This window comes from Salvia splendens, chromosome 3 (assembly GCF_004379255.2).
Source record: "Salvia splendens isolate huo1 chromosome 3, SspV2, whole genome shotgun sequence".
In the NCBI taxonomy this organism is placed as follows: domain Eukaryota; kingdom Viridiplantae; phylum Streptophyta; class Magnoliopsida; order Lamiales; family Lamiaceae; genus Salvia; species Salvia splendens.
In genome coordinates this window covers 19,122,020-19,140,330 of record NC_056034.1, presented here as the reverse complement: position 1 = coordinate 19,140,330, position 18,311 = coordinate 19,122,020, and the positions used below count along the sequence as shown (strand labels likewise).

At 36.1% G+C, this 18,311-nt stretch overlaps 2 protein-coding genes across 2 annotated transcripts; both read left to right on the top strand.

Moving 5' to 3' along the window:
- The first annotated feature begins 8,722 nt into the window (after positions 1-8,722).
- Positions 8,723-10,838, top strand: LOC121793715 (pentatricopeptide repeat-containing protein At4g22760-like). Its single transcript, XM_042191756.1, has one exon. It carries the CDS (start codon positions 8,763-8,765, stop codon positions 10,485-10,487), a length of 1,725 nt encoding a protein of 574 aa, XP_042047690.1. The 5' UTR covers positions 8,723-8,762; the 3' UTR covers positions 10,488-10,838.
- A 1,086-nt stretch (positions 10,839-11,924) lies between these two features.
- LOC121797426 (putative protease Do-like 14) lies at positions 11,925-18,079 on the top strand. Its single transcript, XM_042196182.1, has 11 exons — positions 11,925-12,193; positions 12,348-12,441; positions 12,620-12,739; positions 12,842-13,021; positions 13,154-13,281; positions 13,768-13,979; positions 14,109-14,190; positions 15,497-15,639; positions 16,165-16,285; positions 17,429-17,521; positions 17,787-18,079. The coding sequence occupies exons 1-11, from the start codon at positions 12,182-12,184 to the stop codon at positions 17,901-17,903; spliced, it is 1,302 nt and encodes a 433-aa protein (XP_042052116.1). The 5' UTR covers positions 11,925-12,181; the 3' UTR covers positions 17,904-18,079.
- The last annotated feature ends 232 nt before the right edge of the window (positions 18,080-18,311 follow it).

Genomic DNA, 18,311 nt, shown 5'->3' with positions numbered 1-18,311 from the left:
AGGTGCCTACGTATCTCAATTGCTCATTTGCATTAGGGAATCAAAGTCCACATAGTTCTCTTACCTTACTTACCTATTTGGCTTGGCCGACGGCGGTTGACGGTTGGCCTAAGCTTCATCCCCGATGAATTAATCTTGTGATCCCTCTTGACGATCATCCCAATCATTTTCTTGTTCTCCGACGTTATCTTTGGCCCAATCATCAAGTAACATCACGGCTTCCATATTTTCCGTCGAGAGCTTACTTCTTGATTCATCCAACACGCGCGAGCCAACACTAAAAGCGGACTCGACGGCGACGGTGGAAGCCAGAACAGAAAAAATCTCCTTGGCCATTGAAGCAAGTATGGGAAAATCTTTCTCGTGGGTTCCCCACCAATCGAGGACGTCAATTTGGGCGGGAGGAGTAGGACCTTCATCACCAAAGGAAAAGAGTGAATCAAAATATAAATCTAATTCACTGACCATACCTGAGGACCTTCCGCCGATGCTGTAGTTATATAGGTCGGCTAGTTGGGATTGCTCGTCGGGGTCATCATAATCGGCTTGAAATGCAAAGCCATAGTTATGTTGTGGAGAAGGGGGTCTTCTGACTTGGTGGGTGTTGTTATACTTGGTTCGGTGTAGAGAGAACGCAAGTTAAACTCGAGGTTTTGTTGAACAATTGACCGGTCCGGGAGGTTTATTTGAAAGGTTTCTGAGAGGTCGACTCCAAATTCGTGACTGGTATCGGATTGGATGGCTTGAAGGGGGCCAAAATCAATTGAACTCAAATTGTTATAATAAAAATCTAAAATTCTAGAGGTACCTGCTAATTTTCATTTTGGATCCAATACCTTTGCAATCAAAAACACGTTTGGAATCTCACTGAAATACTTGAGCCATTTTTCAATCATATAATACAAAACGCACATTAACTCGGGAGAAGAGGAAGCATTTTTCATTGCAGTTTTAAAACCAAGGGATATATACATGCAATGCTCCAAAACACGAACAGCAGTGCAATAATAAACAATTTAAAATATTTGAACAATTTAAATAAAGACATACTATGATCCCAACAACTATGCGATAGATATAAATCATACACGGGATTAGTTCTATAAAAATCACATAAAGCATCTTTATGTGTCAAAGTAGAATTCAGACAATCATATGTCGAATTCCATCTATGAGACACATCCATAGTAAAATTCGTATACCTGACATTTTTTTTCTGAAAATATTTCTTCCATGCTTTGCCAATAGGTGGCTTTTGATGGATTAATCTAACTGCATTTCTAATAGGAGAAACATGCTTTTGCCATAATTCAAGCGCATCTTGCACACATAAATTTAAAATATGGCAAATGCATCTTTGATGAAAATACTTACCTCCAATTACCGGTGTACAAGCCGCAATCAAATCGGCAATACTTGTGGTGTTGGCAGTTGCATTATCAAAATCAATAGAAAATATCTTGTTGCATAACTGAAACTCATTCAACACTTGTATAATCAAAGAAGCAATTTTGAGTGCAGTGTGTGGAGTTTCAAATTCTCTAAAACCTATTAAACGCTTGTTCAAAGTCCAACTATTGTCCACAAAGTGAACCGTAATGCCCATGTATGAATGACGGTTAAAACAATCCGTCCACACATCTGAGCAAATGTTCACCCTGTGGCCCAAGTTAACTAAATAACGAGATAATTCTACCTTTTTCTCCAAGCATTGTCGAACGGTAGATCGTTGCACGGTCATTCTACCTATTCTTTTGATTGCTACATTCAAACCACTTTGCATAGTAACCTCAAATTTTTTGTCATAAAAAACGTTAAAGGGCAAATGCTTCATAGCCGCTCATCTAGTCATTGTATCATCAAAATTCTTTTTCTCATAATTAAACAGAGGCGTACCTGACGAACCCGACCCGGCGGGTTGGAAGTTTAGTTGGCTTTGGGTAGAGGTAGTGCCGCATTCTACCGGATGCTTTGCCACCAAATGGCGACGGAGGGTGCCATATCCACCACCGGCGGACCATTTGTACACTTTATTGCAATAGTTGCAGTAAACATGAAAATCCGAAGTCTCTTCTTGAGAGTTCGGATCTTGAGGACTTGGAATCACCACCGGGACCTTCTTGTAGTGTTTGACAAAAATGTCTGATTTCAAAGCTTTTGCCGTGTTAGCGGGTGGAGGGGGAGGCATCTCCTCATTTCCGCCGATGCTAGACGGAATACGAGAATGCGATCTATCCTCGTTGTTGTCCGAGTCCGACGATATAGTAACGTCGAACTCCTCATCTTGTTGGGAACGACCTCCCCTACCCCCACCTTGTTGCATTTCAGTAAGTAGCATGGCGGTCCTATGATCTTCTTCCATCTACAAATATTATGTACGTAGAAGTTAAAAGTATGAACGCAAAAAAAAATTACGAAATTTTGAAATATGAATTGGAAAACAAAATTTTCATTACTTACTTGCATGCGTTCGGCTGCCAATCGGGAAACCTCTTCCATAACATCTCGACAACTAGGTCGTCGAGATTTTGAGTGACGCGAAGTACTTTGATCTTGGGCTATTCCCTTGCCCCGATCACCACGTCCCGATCCACCACGAGAAGAAGACATATTGAAAATATTGATAAATGAAAGTAGTATGGACTTGGAATGAAATATGTATGAAGTATAAAATAAGTGGTAAATTATGAGCACAACAACAAATATAGTAGTGAGTAGAAAGTGTAGAATTGAAACGTAAACTTGCGCAATTAGAGAGAATGAGGAGAGAATAGAGAAATGAAGATTGAGAATGAAATCCTTGTTAACACAAGAATGAGGTAAGGAAATATGAAGGAGAAGTGGGGTATTTATAGGAGTAAAATTGGATTGAATTTTTTTTTTGAAATTTTGAATTCGGCCGAACCGCCGGTTTACCGCCGAAACCGGCGGTTCAACCAGAAACCGACGGTTCGTCCACGGTTTATGTCAGAAAACCGGCGGTTTATGACCGGTTTTGCAGGCCTAAACACTGCACCTATGACCTAGCCTCTGAAAAGTCACCGGAACCGGCGGAAACCGGCTACCAAACCGGCGGTTTCTGACCGAAAACCGGCGGTTTCTGACGAAAACCGCCGGTTAACCTAAACCTTACCTGAACCCCTACGAACCCCTAGCCTACTGAACACTGTTTGACCCGTTGAACCGGCGGTTCAAACCGCCGAACTGCCGGTTCACGGTACAATATATTGCCGAACCTGAACCGGCCCTAAAGAACCGGGAAACCGCCGGACGGTTCAAACCGCCGGTTCGGGGCGCGGTTCCGGTTCATGAACCGGTGGGCCCGAATCGGCGATTAACCGCCGGTCCGGTTCGGTTTATGCACACCTACGTGTGTCCGGTACATCCATAATTTAATTTCCGTCTTTTAACACACGAGACGAGTAGCAGCCGACATATTTGGTGGTTTGATTTTAAATGGGTGATTTTCGTATCCAAATTTTTTTGTTTTGTTTTTATTGTTTTGTTTTTATTGTTTTTAGAGGTAAAGTAACTAAGTAAATGGAGTACCTGTTACTCTATCTTTGAGATATATAATTATCAAGTTTCTCTACGGTGTTCTCTCTTACTTAATTTTATCTCTACTTTAACTATTTATTAGTACTCTCTCCGTCCCTTTCATGATGGCTACTTTTTCTTTTTTGTTTGTCTCAATCAAGATGACCACTTTTTCTAATTTTGGAAATAACATTATATCTCCTATCTCCTCATTAAAATATTCAACTACATTTTTCCTCTCTACTTTATTCCACCTAATAACTCTTCTTAAAATCTCGTGCCATTCAAGAATGTGGTCATGTTGAGTGAGAAGGAGGGAGTATTATTTTTTCAAAATGAGTTGATGCAAGATGATAATAATGATACTGTATTGAATTAAGTTCTTATTATGGTTTTTGAAAAAATGACTATGATGTTGGTCTTCAACAATAATGATACGACACCAAATTGAAAATAATGGAGTATTATTAAGTTTTGCATTTGATGGAATGATGTTTCTTAGCAAAAAAAATACTCTAAAAAGGAGAAAATGATAGTAAAAATATTACTGCGTCCAGTGAAAAGTGATCAATTTTGAGAATAAACTTAATGATATTGTGTGAGAAAGAGAGATTGGTATAGGAACAAAATTTATGTGAACAACTGAACATATATCATTAAGATATCGTTACAATGCTTGTAAAATCACCTTTAATTCAATATATGTGTTGTAAAAAATATTGAGAAATTTAATTCAATTTATAGTGAGAGAATTATAAGAAATTTTAATTCCATTATGGTCTGTCACACAAAAGTAGCCCACTTCTATTTTTAATAAGTTTTGTCTCTTTATAAAGTGAACCTTAATTTCCACTAACAATACTCTAATAACTTTTATGAGACAGCGAGAATACATAATAAAATATTGTATCTAATATTTTTCTAATATAGACAAAATTACCCATACAGTGATGTAATTACACACAAAAAATATTGAATCTAGATCATCCATGACATGACCAGATTTAACAATCCAGATTAATTTTATATGCTAGAATGAGATTATGAGAAAGAAAAGATGCTCCTTTCCAATGTACATAGTCAAAATAGAGAAGAAAACAAATATATGGTGAAAACCATAACCAATTGACATGCATATATACACAACAAATATATGCTCTCTTATCCTCTGAAATTCGACCGTCATGCCTTGTCTACTAGCATTTGTCGCCTATATGTAAACTCCAATCCAGTGGTGCTCGATTTCTGTATGGGACTCATTCCTGCTAAAGTTTCCAACTTTTCCACTTGATATAAAAAAGAATATCGTAATATGATTGCATGATATAGAACCAGCAACAAATGGTGTTTTGTTTTCAAACATATTTTATAAATCAAACCATTGACCTTGTTTTATCTCTTCAGCTTTCTTTAAATATGCATTCGTCCCATATTAAGTGTCACATTTAGTGTGAGCGCGGATTTTAAGAAATGTAAGTAAAGTGAGTTGAATAAGTTAGTGGATTATGGGTACCACTTATATATATATATATATTAGTTTATAGAATTGATTGGTGGAATGTGAGATCTACTTACCATTTATGGTAAAAGGGAAATGTGACTCTTATTGTGGGACGTATCGAAATGGGAAAATGTGAAACTTATTGTCGGAAGGAGGTAGTATATATCAATTAAATACATATTCTTTAAATTAGCATGGTATCAATTAAATACATAATCTTTAAATATGCATGGTATCAATTAAACACATATTCTTTAAATTAAAATCATCCATGTGTTAATATAAGAGTAAATCCATTTAATGTAGTAGGAGTATTTTTTAGAGTAAAATAGTACTAATCCTAACCAAAAAATCACTTGTTAATGATGGAGACTGGTTTGGCCCAACATATAAACTCGGCTAACATAATTTGAGAAGGCCTGTAGGAGTATTATACTACTCCATCGGTAAAAATATTTCACTTTGACTTGGCATAAATATTAAAAATAGTACTACTAATATAAGAAAAAGTTAGTTAAAGAGTTGATAGAAAGTAAACATGCGTGAGAAGAGTTAATGAATGTGTATTTAAAAAAAGTACCATTAAAAATAAAATGTACTCCCTCCATGCAAATAGCAGTCTCATTTTTTCATTTTAGTCCATCCGCGAATAGGAGTCCCGTTTTTCCATTTTAGTCCGTTCACGAATAGGAGTCCCGGTTCACTGTTACCATAAATGGTAATAGGGGCCCACCTTCCACAAACTCATTCTACTCACATTTCAGTTAAAACTAATACTATATACAAGTATGACTACTATTCCACTAACTTTTTTCCACTAACTTTTCTTAACATTTCTTAAAATCCATGCCGTCCATAAATGAGACTCCTAATGGCGGACGGAGGAAGTACTTGTGAACATCTAAGGTAAAAATATTTCACTTTAACCTTGGAATTGAGACGAATCACCATATTATTATTAGTATTATTATTTAGTCATTCCAACACTAAAACAGTGGAGTATCCACCTTAGAACATCACCATATTATTATTATTAAGTCATTCCAACACTAAAACAGTGGCATATCCACCTTAGAACATCACCATATTATTATTATTATTAAGCCATTCCAACACTAAAACAGTGGCGTATCCACCTTAGAACAAGGGGTTACAGTTGTACCCTAAAATAGATACTAATACTATGTATTTATGTATTGAGATGAATTTGTAAAAAAACCTCTTTGGTTCAGTGGTTCTGTTTCCCATCTTCATAAGTAAGGTTCTGCGTTCAAAGGTTCGGCCCTTGATGCATATTTTGATTTCTTTAACTTTCCTGTTTTGTTTTATTCAACATACTTCTCATTTCTTTATCTTTCATGTTTTTGTTTTATTCTAACATACTTATAAAAGTTCTACGTATATCATATTACTTATTTCAATTATTTTTTGTTTTAGTTTTGTTAATATAATTTATTTACTTATTTCATGTTTTATTTTATTTAGAGAATTAAAAGTTCTATGGCCTTTTTATTTATTTTACTATCTTTTTTATAAAAAATTTGCTTTAAACCTATTTTTATCGATTTTGCATCAATTAAGTGCACATCTATATATAACATTTACAATTAATAAAAAATTTATATTTTTTAAAAAATAATTGACATTTTGTTATATTATTTATATCCACAACGCTCAGTTCTAAAAACTGTTAATCTATTAAAAAGTAATTAAAAATTTATTCAAATATTTCATGTCAAATAAAATTTATTTTCAGACTATATAATTTATATCTATATAAGACATTTGTATTTAAGAGAACAAACATGATTTTTTGATATTCAAACTTCTATAACTATTTTCTGTACCCTGAATCAAAAATTCTAGATCCGTCACTGCACTAAAATATACACCTACAGAAAAAAAAGATATTGCCTTTGAATACAAAACAATCTTAAATTTTTGGAAGTGTCCCCAAATCCCAATCCATCCATCAAAGTGTCTATAACTTAACACAGAGAATGATTACTGAGTTAGCAAAAACAAAGTGAAAAATAGGGTAACGTTAAAATAATATTTCCTTTTTACTATCTTATAATAATATAAATAATAACAAAATTAATTTTTAATTTAATTTATTATTTCAGAAGTAGGTATATTTACAATTTATGTAGGAGTATATATTTTGTTTATTCTATTGAACAAGCTAGGAGTAGTCTTCGCTCTTTATCGTGATTCCCTTGTATTTTTCCTTCTCGTTTCGTCCTTCACTCGCCTCTAGATCAAAAACCCAAAATTAAATTATTTTACTGCTTTTTAGTTAGGTTTACTAGTTTTAGCAATTCATCTCCTCCTTGTGGGTTCGACACATTTTATACTGGATTGCACGTCTGTATACTTGTAGAGATATTATTTTTAGGGATTTATTACTTAAATTGCATCCTAGAAATCACAACATTTTATCACTTCAAGTTTCTTTAAATATGCATCAATGCATGGTATCAATTAAATTCAAGTTTCTTTAAATATGCATGGTATCAATTAAATACATATTCTTTAAATTAGCATGGTATCAATTAAATACATACTCTTTAAATATGCATGGTATTAATTAATACATATTCTTTAAATTAAAATCACCCATGTGTTAATATAAGAGTAAATCCATTTAATGCAGGTGGAGTATTTTTTAGAGTAAAATAGTACTCCCTATGTTCCATTGAAGATGATCCACTTTCCTTTTTAGTTTGTCCCAATTAAGATGACTTATTACTAAAAATGAAAATACATTTATTTCTACTTTATTCTCTCTCTTACTTTTCTCTCTCCACTTAATACATAAAATAAAGTTACATAAAATCCTGTGCCGCCCAAGGAAGAGGTCATCTTCCTCGGGACGGAGGGATGTACTACTCCTAACCAAAAAATCACTTTTTAACGACGGAAACTGGTTTGGCCAAACATATAAACTCGGCTATTAAAGCCCATGTGCCATGTGGTATGACTTAATAAGAGTAGGACTGTAGGAGTATTATACTACTCCATCCATCTAAGGTAAAAATATATCACTTTGACTTAGCATAAATATTAAAAATAGTACTACTAATATAAGAAAAAGTGAGTTAAAAAGTTGATAGAAAGTAAAAATGCGTGAGAAGAGTTAATGAATGTGTATTTAAAAAAAAGTACTACGTACTATTAAAAATAAATTGTACTCCTTGTGAACATCTAAGGTAAAAATATTTCACTCAGACGAATCACCATATTATTATTATTATTATTATTAAATCATTCCAACACTAAAATCTACACCTACAAAAAAGATATGGCCGAGTGATATGAGACTCATTCATACTTTATCCGTAATAAAAAAAAAAGGTTAGTAATGACTTTGCCACGAAGCAATCTTAAATTTTTGAAAGTGTCCCTAAATCCCAATCCATCCATAAAAGTATCTATAACTTAACACAGAGAATGGTTAATGAGTTAGCCGGTAGATAACCTTGAAAACAAAGTGAAAAATAGGGTGACGTTAAAATAATAGTGCCTTTTACTATCATATAATAATATAACTAATAAAAAGATTGATTTTTAATTTAATTTATTATTTCAGAAGCAGGTACATTTACAATTTATGTAGGAGTATATATTTTGTTTATTCTATTGAATATTGATTATGTATGTAACTGGAATTTCGGTACAAAATCGAGTTAACCATTTCCCACATCACCTGATTACATCCGAAATGCAAGTTCTTAGATTGGCAAATCTGCTGGAAAATTTCGTCACTGCTGATCAAGCCAAGCAAATCCACTGCCAAATAGTGCTTAACAATCTTCATAATATCGAGGCGCTCTTAGTCCGTCAAATTTTGAAATGCGCCGCCCATTACTCTGCACGAACCACCCACTACGTCAGATTGATCCTCCGCTGTATGCGAAACCGCGACGCCTTCTCCACGTCGTGCACGATCCGTTATCTCTCTCAACACGGGCAGTTCCGAGATGCTCTTGCTCTGTATTCGGAGTCGCACGCTTCGGGGATTTTTCTGAATACATTTGCTGTATCCTCAGCGCTTAAGTCTTGTACTAGGGTTCTGTATGAAACGGGCGGATTGATGATTCACGCGCAAGCGCAGAAGTTGGGTTTTTGTGAGGTTGTATTCGTGCAAACGGCGCTTTTGGCTTTCTATTCGAAAATGGGGGATATGGTGGTTGCGCGTAAGGTGTTCGATGAAATTAGTGAGAGAAATGTGGTTTCTTGGAACTCTTTATTGGGGGGATACGTGAAGTGCGGAGATTTGGCCATGGCGCGGAGCGTGTTCGATGAAATGCCTGAGAAAGATGTCGTGTCATGGAATTCAATGGTCTCAGGGTACGCGAGGGGTAAGGATATGGAGCAGGCTTACGAATTATTTCGTCGAATGCCAGAGAGGAGTTCTGCTTCCTGGAACGCCATGGTTACCGGATACATAGACTGTGGGAAGATGGAGCTAGCACGGAGCTTTTTTGATGCAATTCCAGAGAGGAACAGCGTTTCGTATATCACGATGATTTCTGCCTACTCAGCGTGTGGGAATGTAGAGTGCGCGAAGGAGCTCTATGACCAGCATGTTGAGAAAGATCTGCTTCTCTATAATGCCATGATCTCGTGCTATGCTCAGAACAACAGGGCGAAAGAGGCATTGCAGTTGTTGGATGAACTGCTGAAGCCAAATGCGAGATTCCAGCCTGATAAAATCACATTGTCTAGTGCCATCTCCGCGTGTTCGCAGCTAGGAGACTCGGAATATGGGGCTTGGATTGAATCGTACATGAGAGAAATGGGGATCAGAATGGATGATCACTTGACCACCTCATTTATCGACTTGTACGCTAAGTGTGGAAACATTGATAAAGCTAATGAGCTGTTCAATGGCTTGCAGAAGAGGGATTTAGTAGCCTACACTGCGATGATTTTAGGCTATGGTATAAACGGTAGGGCAAAGGAGGCCATCGATTTATTCGATGAGATGATTGATAGTGGCATTGTTCCAAACATGGTTACTTTTACAGGAATACTGACAGCTTACAGCCATGTTGGTTTGGTGGATGAAGGCTACCATTGTTTCATATCAATGCAGAGACATGGCCTTGTCCCGACACAGGATCACTACTCAATCATGGTTGATCTTTTAGGTAAGGCTGGACGGCTTAAAGATGCTTATGAGTTGATCAAGAGCATGCCTACTAGGCCACATGCTGGAGTGTGGGGCGCGTTGCTGCTTGCTTGCAGCCTGCACAGCAATGTGGAGCTTGCGGAGATAGCTGCCAGTAATTGTTTTGAGCTAGAGCCTGATAGTGGCGGCTATCACTCTCTTCTGGCCGGTATTTATGCCTCTGCAGGGAGGTGGGAAGATGTTGATAGATTGAGGAGAGCGGTTGGAGAGAAGGGTCTTGTGAAGATAGCGGGATCTAGTTGGATGAACTGAAGGAGATGCTCTTTCTTGACATTCTCAGAATCTTGATACTGTTATCTTTCTCTATATGTGGTTCTTGGTTGTACAACATGGTTATTGCATTGCTGAAGAAAGAGAGGCTTGCATTCTGAATCGCCAGCAACTATGCTCTTGAGAGCACAGTTACAATTTTGCTCTGTGTGCTTGGATTTTGCATTATTGTTGTTTCTGTAAGTTCAGATTTTTCGTGTTTATCCGACATCTTCAACTTAATTATAATGCTTGGAGAAAAAAGGGAACAGAAAGCTGATGTAAAGGATAGTAGACTTGTGAAAGATTTATGCTTCACAAGGGGAAAAAATAAAGATATGAGAAAGTTTGTTATTTCTAGGTAGTTACTTGTACCTTTCTTCTTAGTTTTTTTTACTAGCGTATTTATTTGATTATTTCTGATTTGATAATTTGAAAACCGCCTATTAGAAATGGGCCACTCATGAGACGGTTATCCATACTTATATAGATGAGCTATGATCATCACCAAGTCAATATGAGAGTTTTAAGATTTAAGAGTTTTAACACGCGGGTTATCCACACTTATATAGAGGAGCTATGATCGAGTTTTAAGATTTAAGAGTTTTAGGATTATCACCAAGTCGATGTGGGAGTTTTAAGATTTAAGAGTTTTAACACGCGGGTTATCCACACTTATATAGAGGAGCTAGGATCGAGTTTTAAGATTTAAGAGTTTTAACATGCGGGTTATCCACACTTATATAGAGGAGCTAGGATCATCACCAAGTCGATGTGAGACAAGATTTAAGAGTTTTAACACGCCCCTCACGTGTGGGCCGGAATGACACATCGGACTTCCATCACGTGGGTAGGCAAGAGAAGAGATAAAAAGATAAACTTCATCATCGACTTGAGCCTGCTCTGATACCATATTAGAAATGAGTCACTCACCTCCTTAAAAGCCCTTATAAGGGTTATCCACACTTATATAGAAGAGCTAGGATCATTACCAAGTTGACGTAGAACAAGATTTAAGAGTTTTAACACCGCCTTATTTTTTTTCTTTTTTAAATGTGAAGTAGCTTTGTGAATCTATGATATTGTGGATTAATAAATGTGATATTGTGATATTGTGGATTAATAAATGTCAGAAGTAGTCTTGATCTGTTTGCCTTTAAGCTGTTTTAAAGTTTAAACTTTTAATACAACTTTTAAATTTAGCTAATAACTTAAACTTCTGGTTCTGGAGAGAGTGAATATTCGTCTTACCTCCTACTAACCGTTAACACAGATGATTAAATTTACTTAACAATTGGTAATATCTAATTTACTTAGGGTTTTTAAATTGGAATATTTAATTTTCTTACTATAGTCTAAATTAATTTTTTTTGTTTAATTTATACTAATTCTCCACTAGAATGTACTAACGGTAGGATTTAACAGTAATAATACAGCATCACTAAAAAATGAGAATTAATATGCGATATGCTATTTCCAAACAAATAAAATAAAATAATTGTAGCCAAATTTAAAGTTTGATTTGGGGTGGGACGCTGATTTCTTATGCTTCAAGTAAGTGCGCGCTTGTTTCCAGACTCTACTGGAATGCATCACAGATAGTCGACGGTTAGTGAAGGTAGAGGAACAAGAATCTCACCAAGAACTGTAGCAATTTTGTAATAATCTGCCCGGAATTGTCACTATATTCCAAGACGATGCATTTCTTGGTATGTGAATCAACTTTCTTCCTGCATTTCGTTGGTTATTTTACTCAAACATTAGAAATTGCGCTTGTCTGCAAAGTGTTTGACAAATTGCTTCTGAGGATCTTTTATTTGTTTGCTTTGTTCTTCAGTGGTGTTTTTTTTGTCGTGTTTGCAGAGAAAGTTCTCGAACAAAACCGTTCTCATTCGAGCAGCGGCTTTGGCTGCAGCTGGTTCAGGGACATTCTGTTTTGCTACTTCTTCAGGTCATGGTAATGACTCCTTTCCTTACTCGATTATTTATGTTCTTTCTTGTTGATGAGTTTGAAACCTTGAAGCCGCATTTGTGTACCTTTGCAGTAAGATCAATGCATAACAATCGTTATTCTTCTTGTACTCAGTTAATATTGAATACTTTTTTACTTAATTGTTATTTTGACTATAAAATAGATGCATCAGTATCAGTCTCAATGCCTTTGCCGTTTCGGGATTCCTTAGCATGGCCATGGAGAACTATCGAGGGGAGCATCCTGTTTCCTTCATTTACGCACTCAAACCATTCACAGTATGGTATATCTGTATTTCCTTATGCTTTCTCACTGGTGTTTGTCTTTCTTATATATCTGTATCGGTTTATTTCCCTTTTAGTTGATAGGTAACACTTCACTGCAGATTTTCTTCCTCTATCTTTTTCAAAGCCGGATAATGTGCCAGATACTAATATAAGTAAAGGAGCTGCTTGGGATGCTGGAGATAGCCCAAAACACTGCTGCAACTGTCTTGGCCGCGATACTATTGCAAATGCAGCTGCTAAGATAGGCCCTGCTGTTGTGAATTTGTCGGTACCCCAAGGTTTACAATTTTCTACCATTTCCCCCCTTCTCCTATTTTTTTCTTCCCCTTCCTCGTTTTATGATGATAATTTGTATAGGGAAAACCACATCTTAGGTTGGTTATATCTTAACAGTCATACTCTTTTTGTAGGTTTCATTGGTATAACTACAGGTAAGAGCATTGGATCAGGGACTATTATAGATGAAGATGGTACTATCTTAACTTGTGCTCATACGGTGGTTGACTTTCAAGGACTGAGGTCGTTATCCAAGGGAAAGGTATGTTTTTAGAAATGGTTGGTTCTTTTGTAGGAAGAAAAATAAGTCTACTTGAAGGATTAAATGAATGTTCTCTTCTGTATTGTTCCAATATCTTGGAATGGAAGCTATCAAACATGTAATGTTTTCTAAGTCTTGAGTCTCAGTTATCACCAAGTAGTGTCAGACCCTTCCAAATTAGCATTCTGTGCTATACACCAATTTCTTCTTCTGGTGAACTCCTGCAAACGGAGAGCATTTTTTTTCATCATCCATCAAAAGTGTGGTACTATCTAGTATAATAATCAACTTAAGAAGGAAAACCTGTCTGAATTTCGACTTGAATTCACCTAGGCTTTTGGAAGCCTTTATATCTTGCGAGACTATAAATATCTTTTCATACCTTTATCAGTGAAAAGTCATCTATTTATATGTGTGCGCCCACGTGTATTTAGCATTTACTTTTTCAGTTTTAGTTTACCCATTGAGTGTTAATTACTGCATCAGGTTGAAGTGACATTGCAAGATGGTCGGTCATTCGAGGGAACTGTGGTGAATGCTGATTTGCACGCCGACATAGCAATAGTGAAGATAAAGTCAAAAACTCCACTTCCAACAGCAAAACTTGGGACATCGAGTAAGCTTCGCCCTGGGGATTGGGTGGTGGCTATGGGATGTCCACTTACCCTTCAGAATACTGTTACTGCAGGTATTGTAAGGTAATTTTCATTTTCTATCTATTCAATGTATGTAATGCCCATGCATGCATGTCAATCTTGATAATACCATGAGTCCATGACCGAGAGGAATATATTTTCGCTAATGCCTTTTTTGTTTCTCATATTTAGCTGTGTTGATCGTAAAGCTAGTGACTTGGGTCTCGGAGGCGTGCATAGGGAATATTTGCAAACTGATTGTGCAATAAATCCGGTAATATTTTAATTTTCTGTAATATGCATTCAAGAGCTTTATGTACTTTCAGTCATCTTTCATCTTTGGGTACGTTCTTTGCACTTGCGCGGTGGAGGGGGTGTGGAAACTAAAGTTGTTTATTATGTGCGCGCACAGTGCCTATAGGCAACCCTTGCTTGTTGTACATAGGATTCTGTGGTTTGTACCATTTTATCCTTTATCTGTGTATACGAAACAAAATTATCTGCAACTGCATGATGTGTACCTCAATGCTTACGTGTTCTTGCAAGATTTCTTTGGATTTGGATTGGTTGTCTGAATACAACTGTGCGTTGATGCGACAAGTTTTTGGTGATTTACAATTGCCTAGTGGGACACGTATAAATGAAAACCATTACTCCAGTCAAAATAGGTTTTCAGTCTCTCGTTTGGGAGCTCACTGCTAATCCTATCAGTTATGTTCAAGGAATATATTGATAGAATTCACTGCAAAAGGAGTCATTGGACACAAATCAGTTATTTCATTTGTCATTTTAAATTATTGATATGGAATGAATCGAAGTCAGTGTTGTCAAAATGTCGTTCGGGTCGCTCAGGTCGCCCGGGTCGCCTGGGTCGAGACCATCACCGCCCCAACATGGGTGGGTTGATCGAGATACAGGGTCGCCGTTGGGCCGCCTGGGTCGAGTGGGTCGCCTGGGTCGAGTGGGTCGCCCGGGTCGCCCTAAACACATGCTATCTCTGATTTTCTCAAATCTCTCACATGTTTTCTGACTATCTCAATCATGATTCTCTATATGTATGCATGCACCACATCAAACTTTTCAAACCTACTTTCTACAATTTAGAATTCGGCCTCTTCACTCCTAAACAAATAAACAATTCAAAGATCTTTTGCTGCCACCCTTCATATATTCCTTTGTTTTGATATTTTCAGACAATGGTTTCAATTATTTATTGTGTTATGACTTATGAACTGTTTTGATATTTTGATCATTTCTATTTTCCACTTTATCTCTATTCACATGAATTGCGTCTACATTTATATTATTTGATATATTATAAACATTAGAGCAATATATTTATTTTATTTAATATTAAAAGGCAAAAAATTAGCCTAGATTTGTGGGTCTCTCGACCTCGTCGACTCGTCGACCCGCGACCCAAATTTTCACCTCATCGACCCGGTGCGCCCCGCGACCCTAACAACACTGATCGAAGTTGTTCTCAACTGTGCTATTCTTTGTGGTGTCTACTGTATAATTTCAAGACTTCAATTATTATGTATTAACCATAGGAACTTTCATCCTTGTATTGTTTGCAGGGTAATTCTGGTGGACCTCTTGTAAATGCTGATGGAGAAGTTATAGGTGTTAACATCATGAAACTGTTGGGGGCTGATGGATTAAATTTTGCTGTCCCGATAGATTCAGTGTCAAAAATAATTGAGCACTTCAAAAAAAATGGGTATGCTGTTCATTAAAAGCTCGTCCGTGTTTGTCAAAAGTGTTGATGAGAACCTAATTATGTATCTACTCTGTCTTTCTTAGCCATTTTTAGACGATGCACATATGAACAAATCCATCAAATCATATAGTATATGGTTCTTGTTGTAACAATAGACAATGTATATGTGGTTTATTATGAATTTATGCCATCAAAATGTTATTTATTGAGATTTTAGAGTGATTTTCAAGTATTGAAGGTTGTTGTAGCATTTCTTATAACCTCATTTAAATTTCAAAAGTTACCTATATCCATATCAAGGAGTTCAATTTGTTTTCTCAAAATCAAAACACTGATATGGTAGTATCTGTGAAGGACATCTATGTTTGCATCTTTTGCGGTTGTGAATCCGGTTGTGTCTACATCTCTTCTACCCACAAACCTTTTTACTTGACATTAAGTTTTGTTACTTATTTCTTATTCTTTTAATTGTGATTCAATTTTGAACCTTATGACATGGAATAATTTCAATAGTTCATAATGCAGGAGAGTTGTTCGACCTTGGCTTGGTTTAAAAATGATTGATCTCAATGATATGATTGTTGCACATCTTAAAGAAAGAAGTGCTTCCTTCCCAGATGTCAGAAGAGGAGTTCTTGTACCTATGGTCAGATTTTTTTCTGAGATGTGTACTTTAATATTCTTCGTCATAAATCAAAATTGGCCAAAAGTGCAATTGCCATGTTGTAAATCATTACTCATTTTTGTTAGTAGTTTTCATTCCCATTTTGCTTCATTGAAATTTTTATGTGAAGGACATCTTTGCTGACAAGAACGATTATCTCTAGCTGCTGCTTTGAAATGTAGATATGGCAATGTTATCAAATAGCAGCTATGGCGGTGCCATGGCGTTATGGCATGGCGTTCGGTGATGGAAACGCCATAGTACCATGGCGTTGCCATAGCACCGCCATATCTGCCATTTGACAACATTGCGTGTGTACTGCATTTAGGAATGTGGCATTATGTAAGAAACATGGAGATTAGAGTTGTATTTTATGCTTTTTAATTGTTTTAATAGTTTTAGATGTTATATTTTTATTATTTTCTAATTTTTAAATTATATATAAATATATAATTATTATTTTATTTATTTAATTATTGACCGCCATATCCGCCATACTAATACGCCATATCCCTGTGGCGGTTTTTAGGCGAACCGCCATAAGCCGCCATACGAGATTGATAACATTGAGATATGGAGTCGTTTGCTTCTTGATGGATTAAGGACTGTCAGTGTCACGTAAGAATTGATTAGACAGGAAAAGATATCTATGCTTGTTGCCATTGTCTGATGGTTACTATTAGTGCCTGCAATGAGCTATTTATTAAACCGGTTTCCCGATAACCGATCACAATATTCCCGATAACCGATCATAAAACCGGCTTTGGCTTTACGTGGATTAATTTTGATATACACAACCAAACGTGATAGCTGTTACTTGAATTCCATGGAGAAAATAAAATGGAAAAAATAAACAGTCATATACTTGTTTGAACTTCTTAGGTCTTTAAAACACTATCATTCATGTTCGTATTTGCTGCAATGAAGGCTTAGCTTAGCTGGAAGCAGAAAATTTGTATTGATTGAGTCAACGCTGATGGGACCTCTTTCATCAATATCAGAGAAAAGGAAGAGTTGGATCTATCTTTGCACTGCAATATAATCACCATCTGTTTCATGAGTTTATTGATACTAGATAGATCTTAATTCTCTACAAATACTGATGAAATTGTATTCTCTCAACAGGTATCTCCTGGTTCCCCGGCTGATCGTGCTGGCTTTCGTCCTGGAGATGTTTTAGTTGAATTTGGAGGAAGGCCCGTTGAAAGCATTAAGGAGGTAAGAATACTCCCTTTGATTTATAGTTAACTTTTTCCTTAAAGAGAAATTAAGTGACACTGTTAGTTCATGTGGAGAATTCTTTGATTTGATTCATGTATGTGTTGTTGATTGTTTGTTTTATTGTTCATCTATTTGAAAACCATTCCATCTGTCAATTTTCTAATCTAAGATGCTGATTTTGTCTATATTTATTTGACCTGCCAAATTATGGGTGTACTTACTCATGCTGTATCATCGAATCGGCATGATGTTTTTCCCTCAGGTGATAGATATCATGGGTGACAAAGTAGGAAAACCATTCAAGGCTGTTGTGAAGAGGGAAAACAATGTTACCGAGACTTTAACTGTGATTCCTGATGAAGCAAATCCAGCATTGTGAATGACTGCCATTGAAGTGAGCTATCAGTTTGTGTTGAAGGTTTGAAAAATACACAAGTAATATTTCTTCTTTCATATGTTGATTAAAGTGTTGGACATTTTACGTATTCGTCGTAGAAATCTCAACTTTGGATTGGGTTTCGATATGTGAAATAATGCAAAAATCAAAGTTATGTATGTTTGTTCTATTTTACTTAATTTATATTTTATAATAATATCAGTAGTTATAAAATGCTCAGGTATTTGAAATTGAATCGTTGAGAACAAGGGTTGGGTTTTTCCAACTCAATAATACTTTCGGATGAATTTATTCAAAAAGGTCTGAACTATAGTTTACATTTTTTGAGCGTTTGCAGCCCAAGACCTAGTGTTACTGGGAAAGTCATTTAATATACTCCATATAACATGA

Bases quoted from the DNA above. Each gene is read 5' to 3' on its own strand.
- LOC121793715 (XM_042191756.1), top strand. From the start codon at position 8,763: ATGCAAGTTCTTAGATTGGCAAATCTGCTGGAAAATTTCGTCACTGCT.
- LOC121797426 (XM_042196182.1), top strand. The intron at 14,191-15,496 runs GTAATATTTTAA...TATTGTTTGCAG, and splicing joins CTGATTGTGCAATAAATCCG to GGTAATTCTGGTGGACCTCT. The intron at 15,640-16,164 runs GTATGCTGTTCA...TTCATAATGCAG, and splicing joins GAGCACTTCAAAAAAAATGG to GAGAGTTGTTCGACCTTGGC.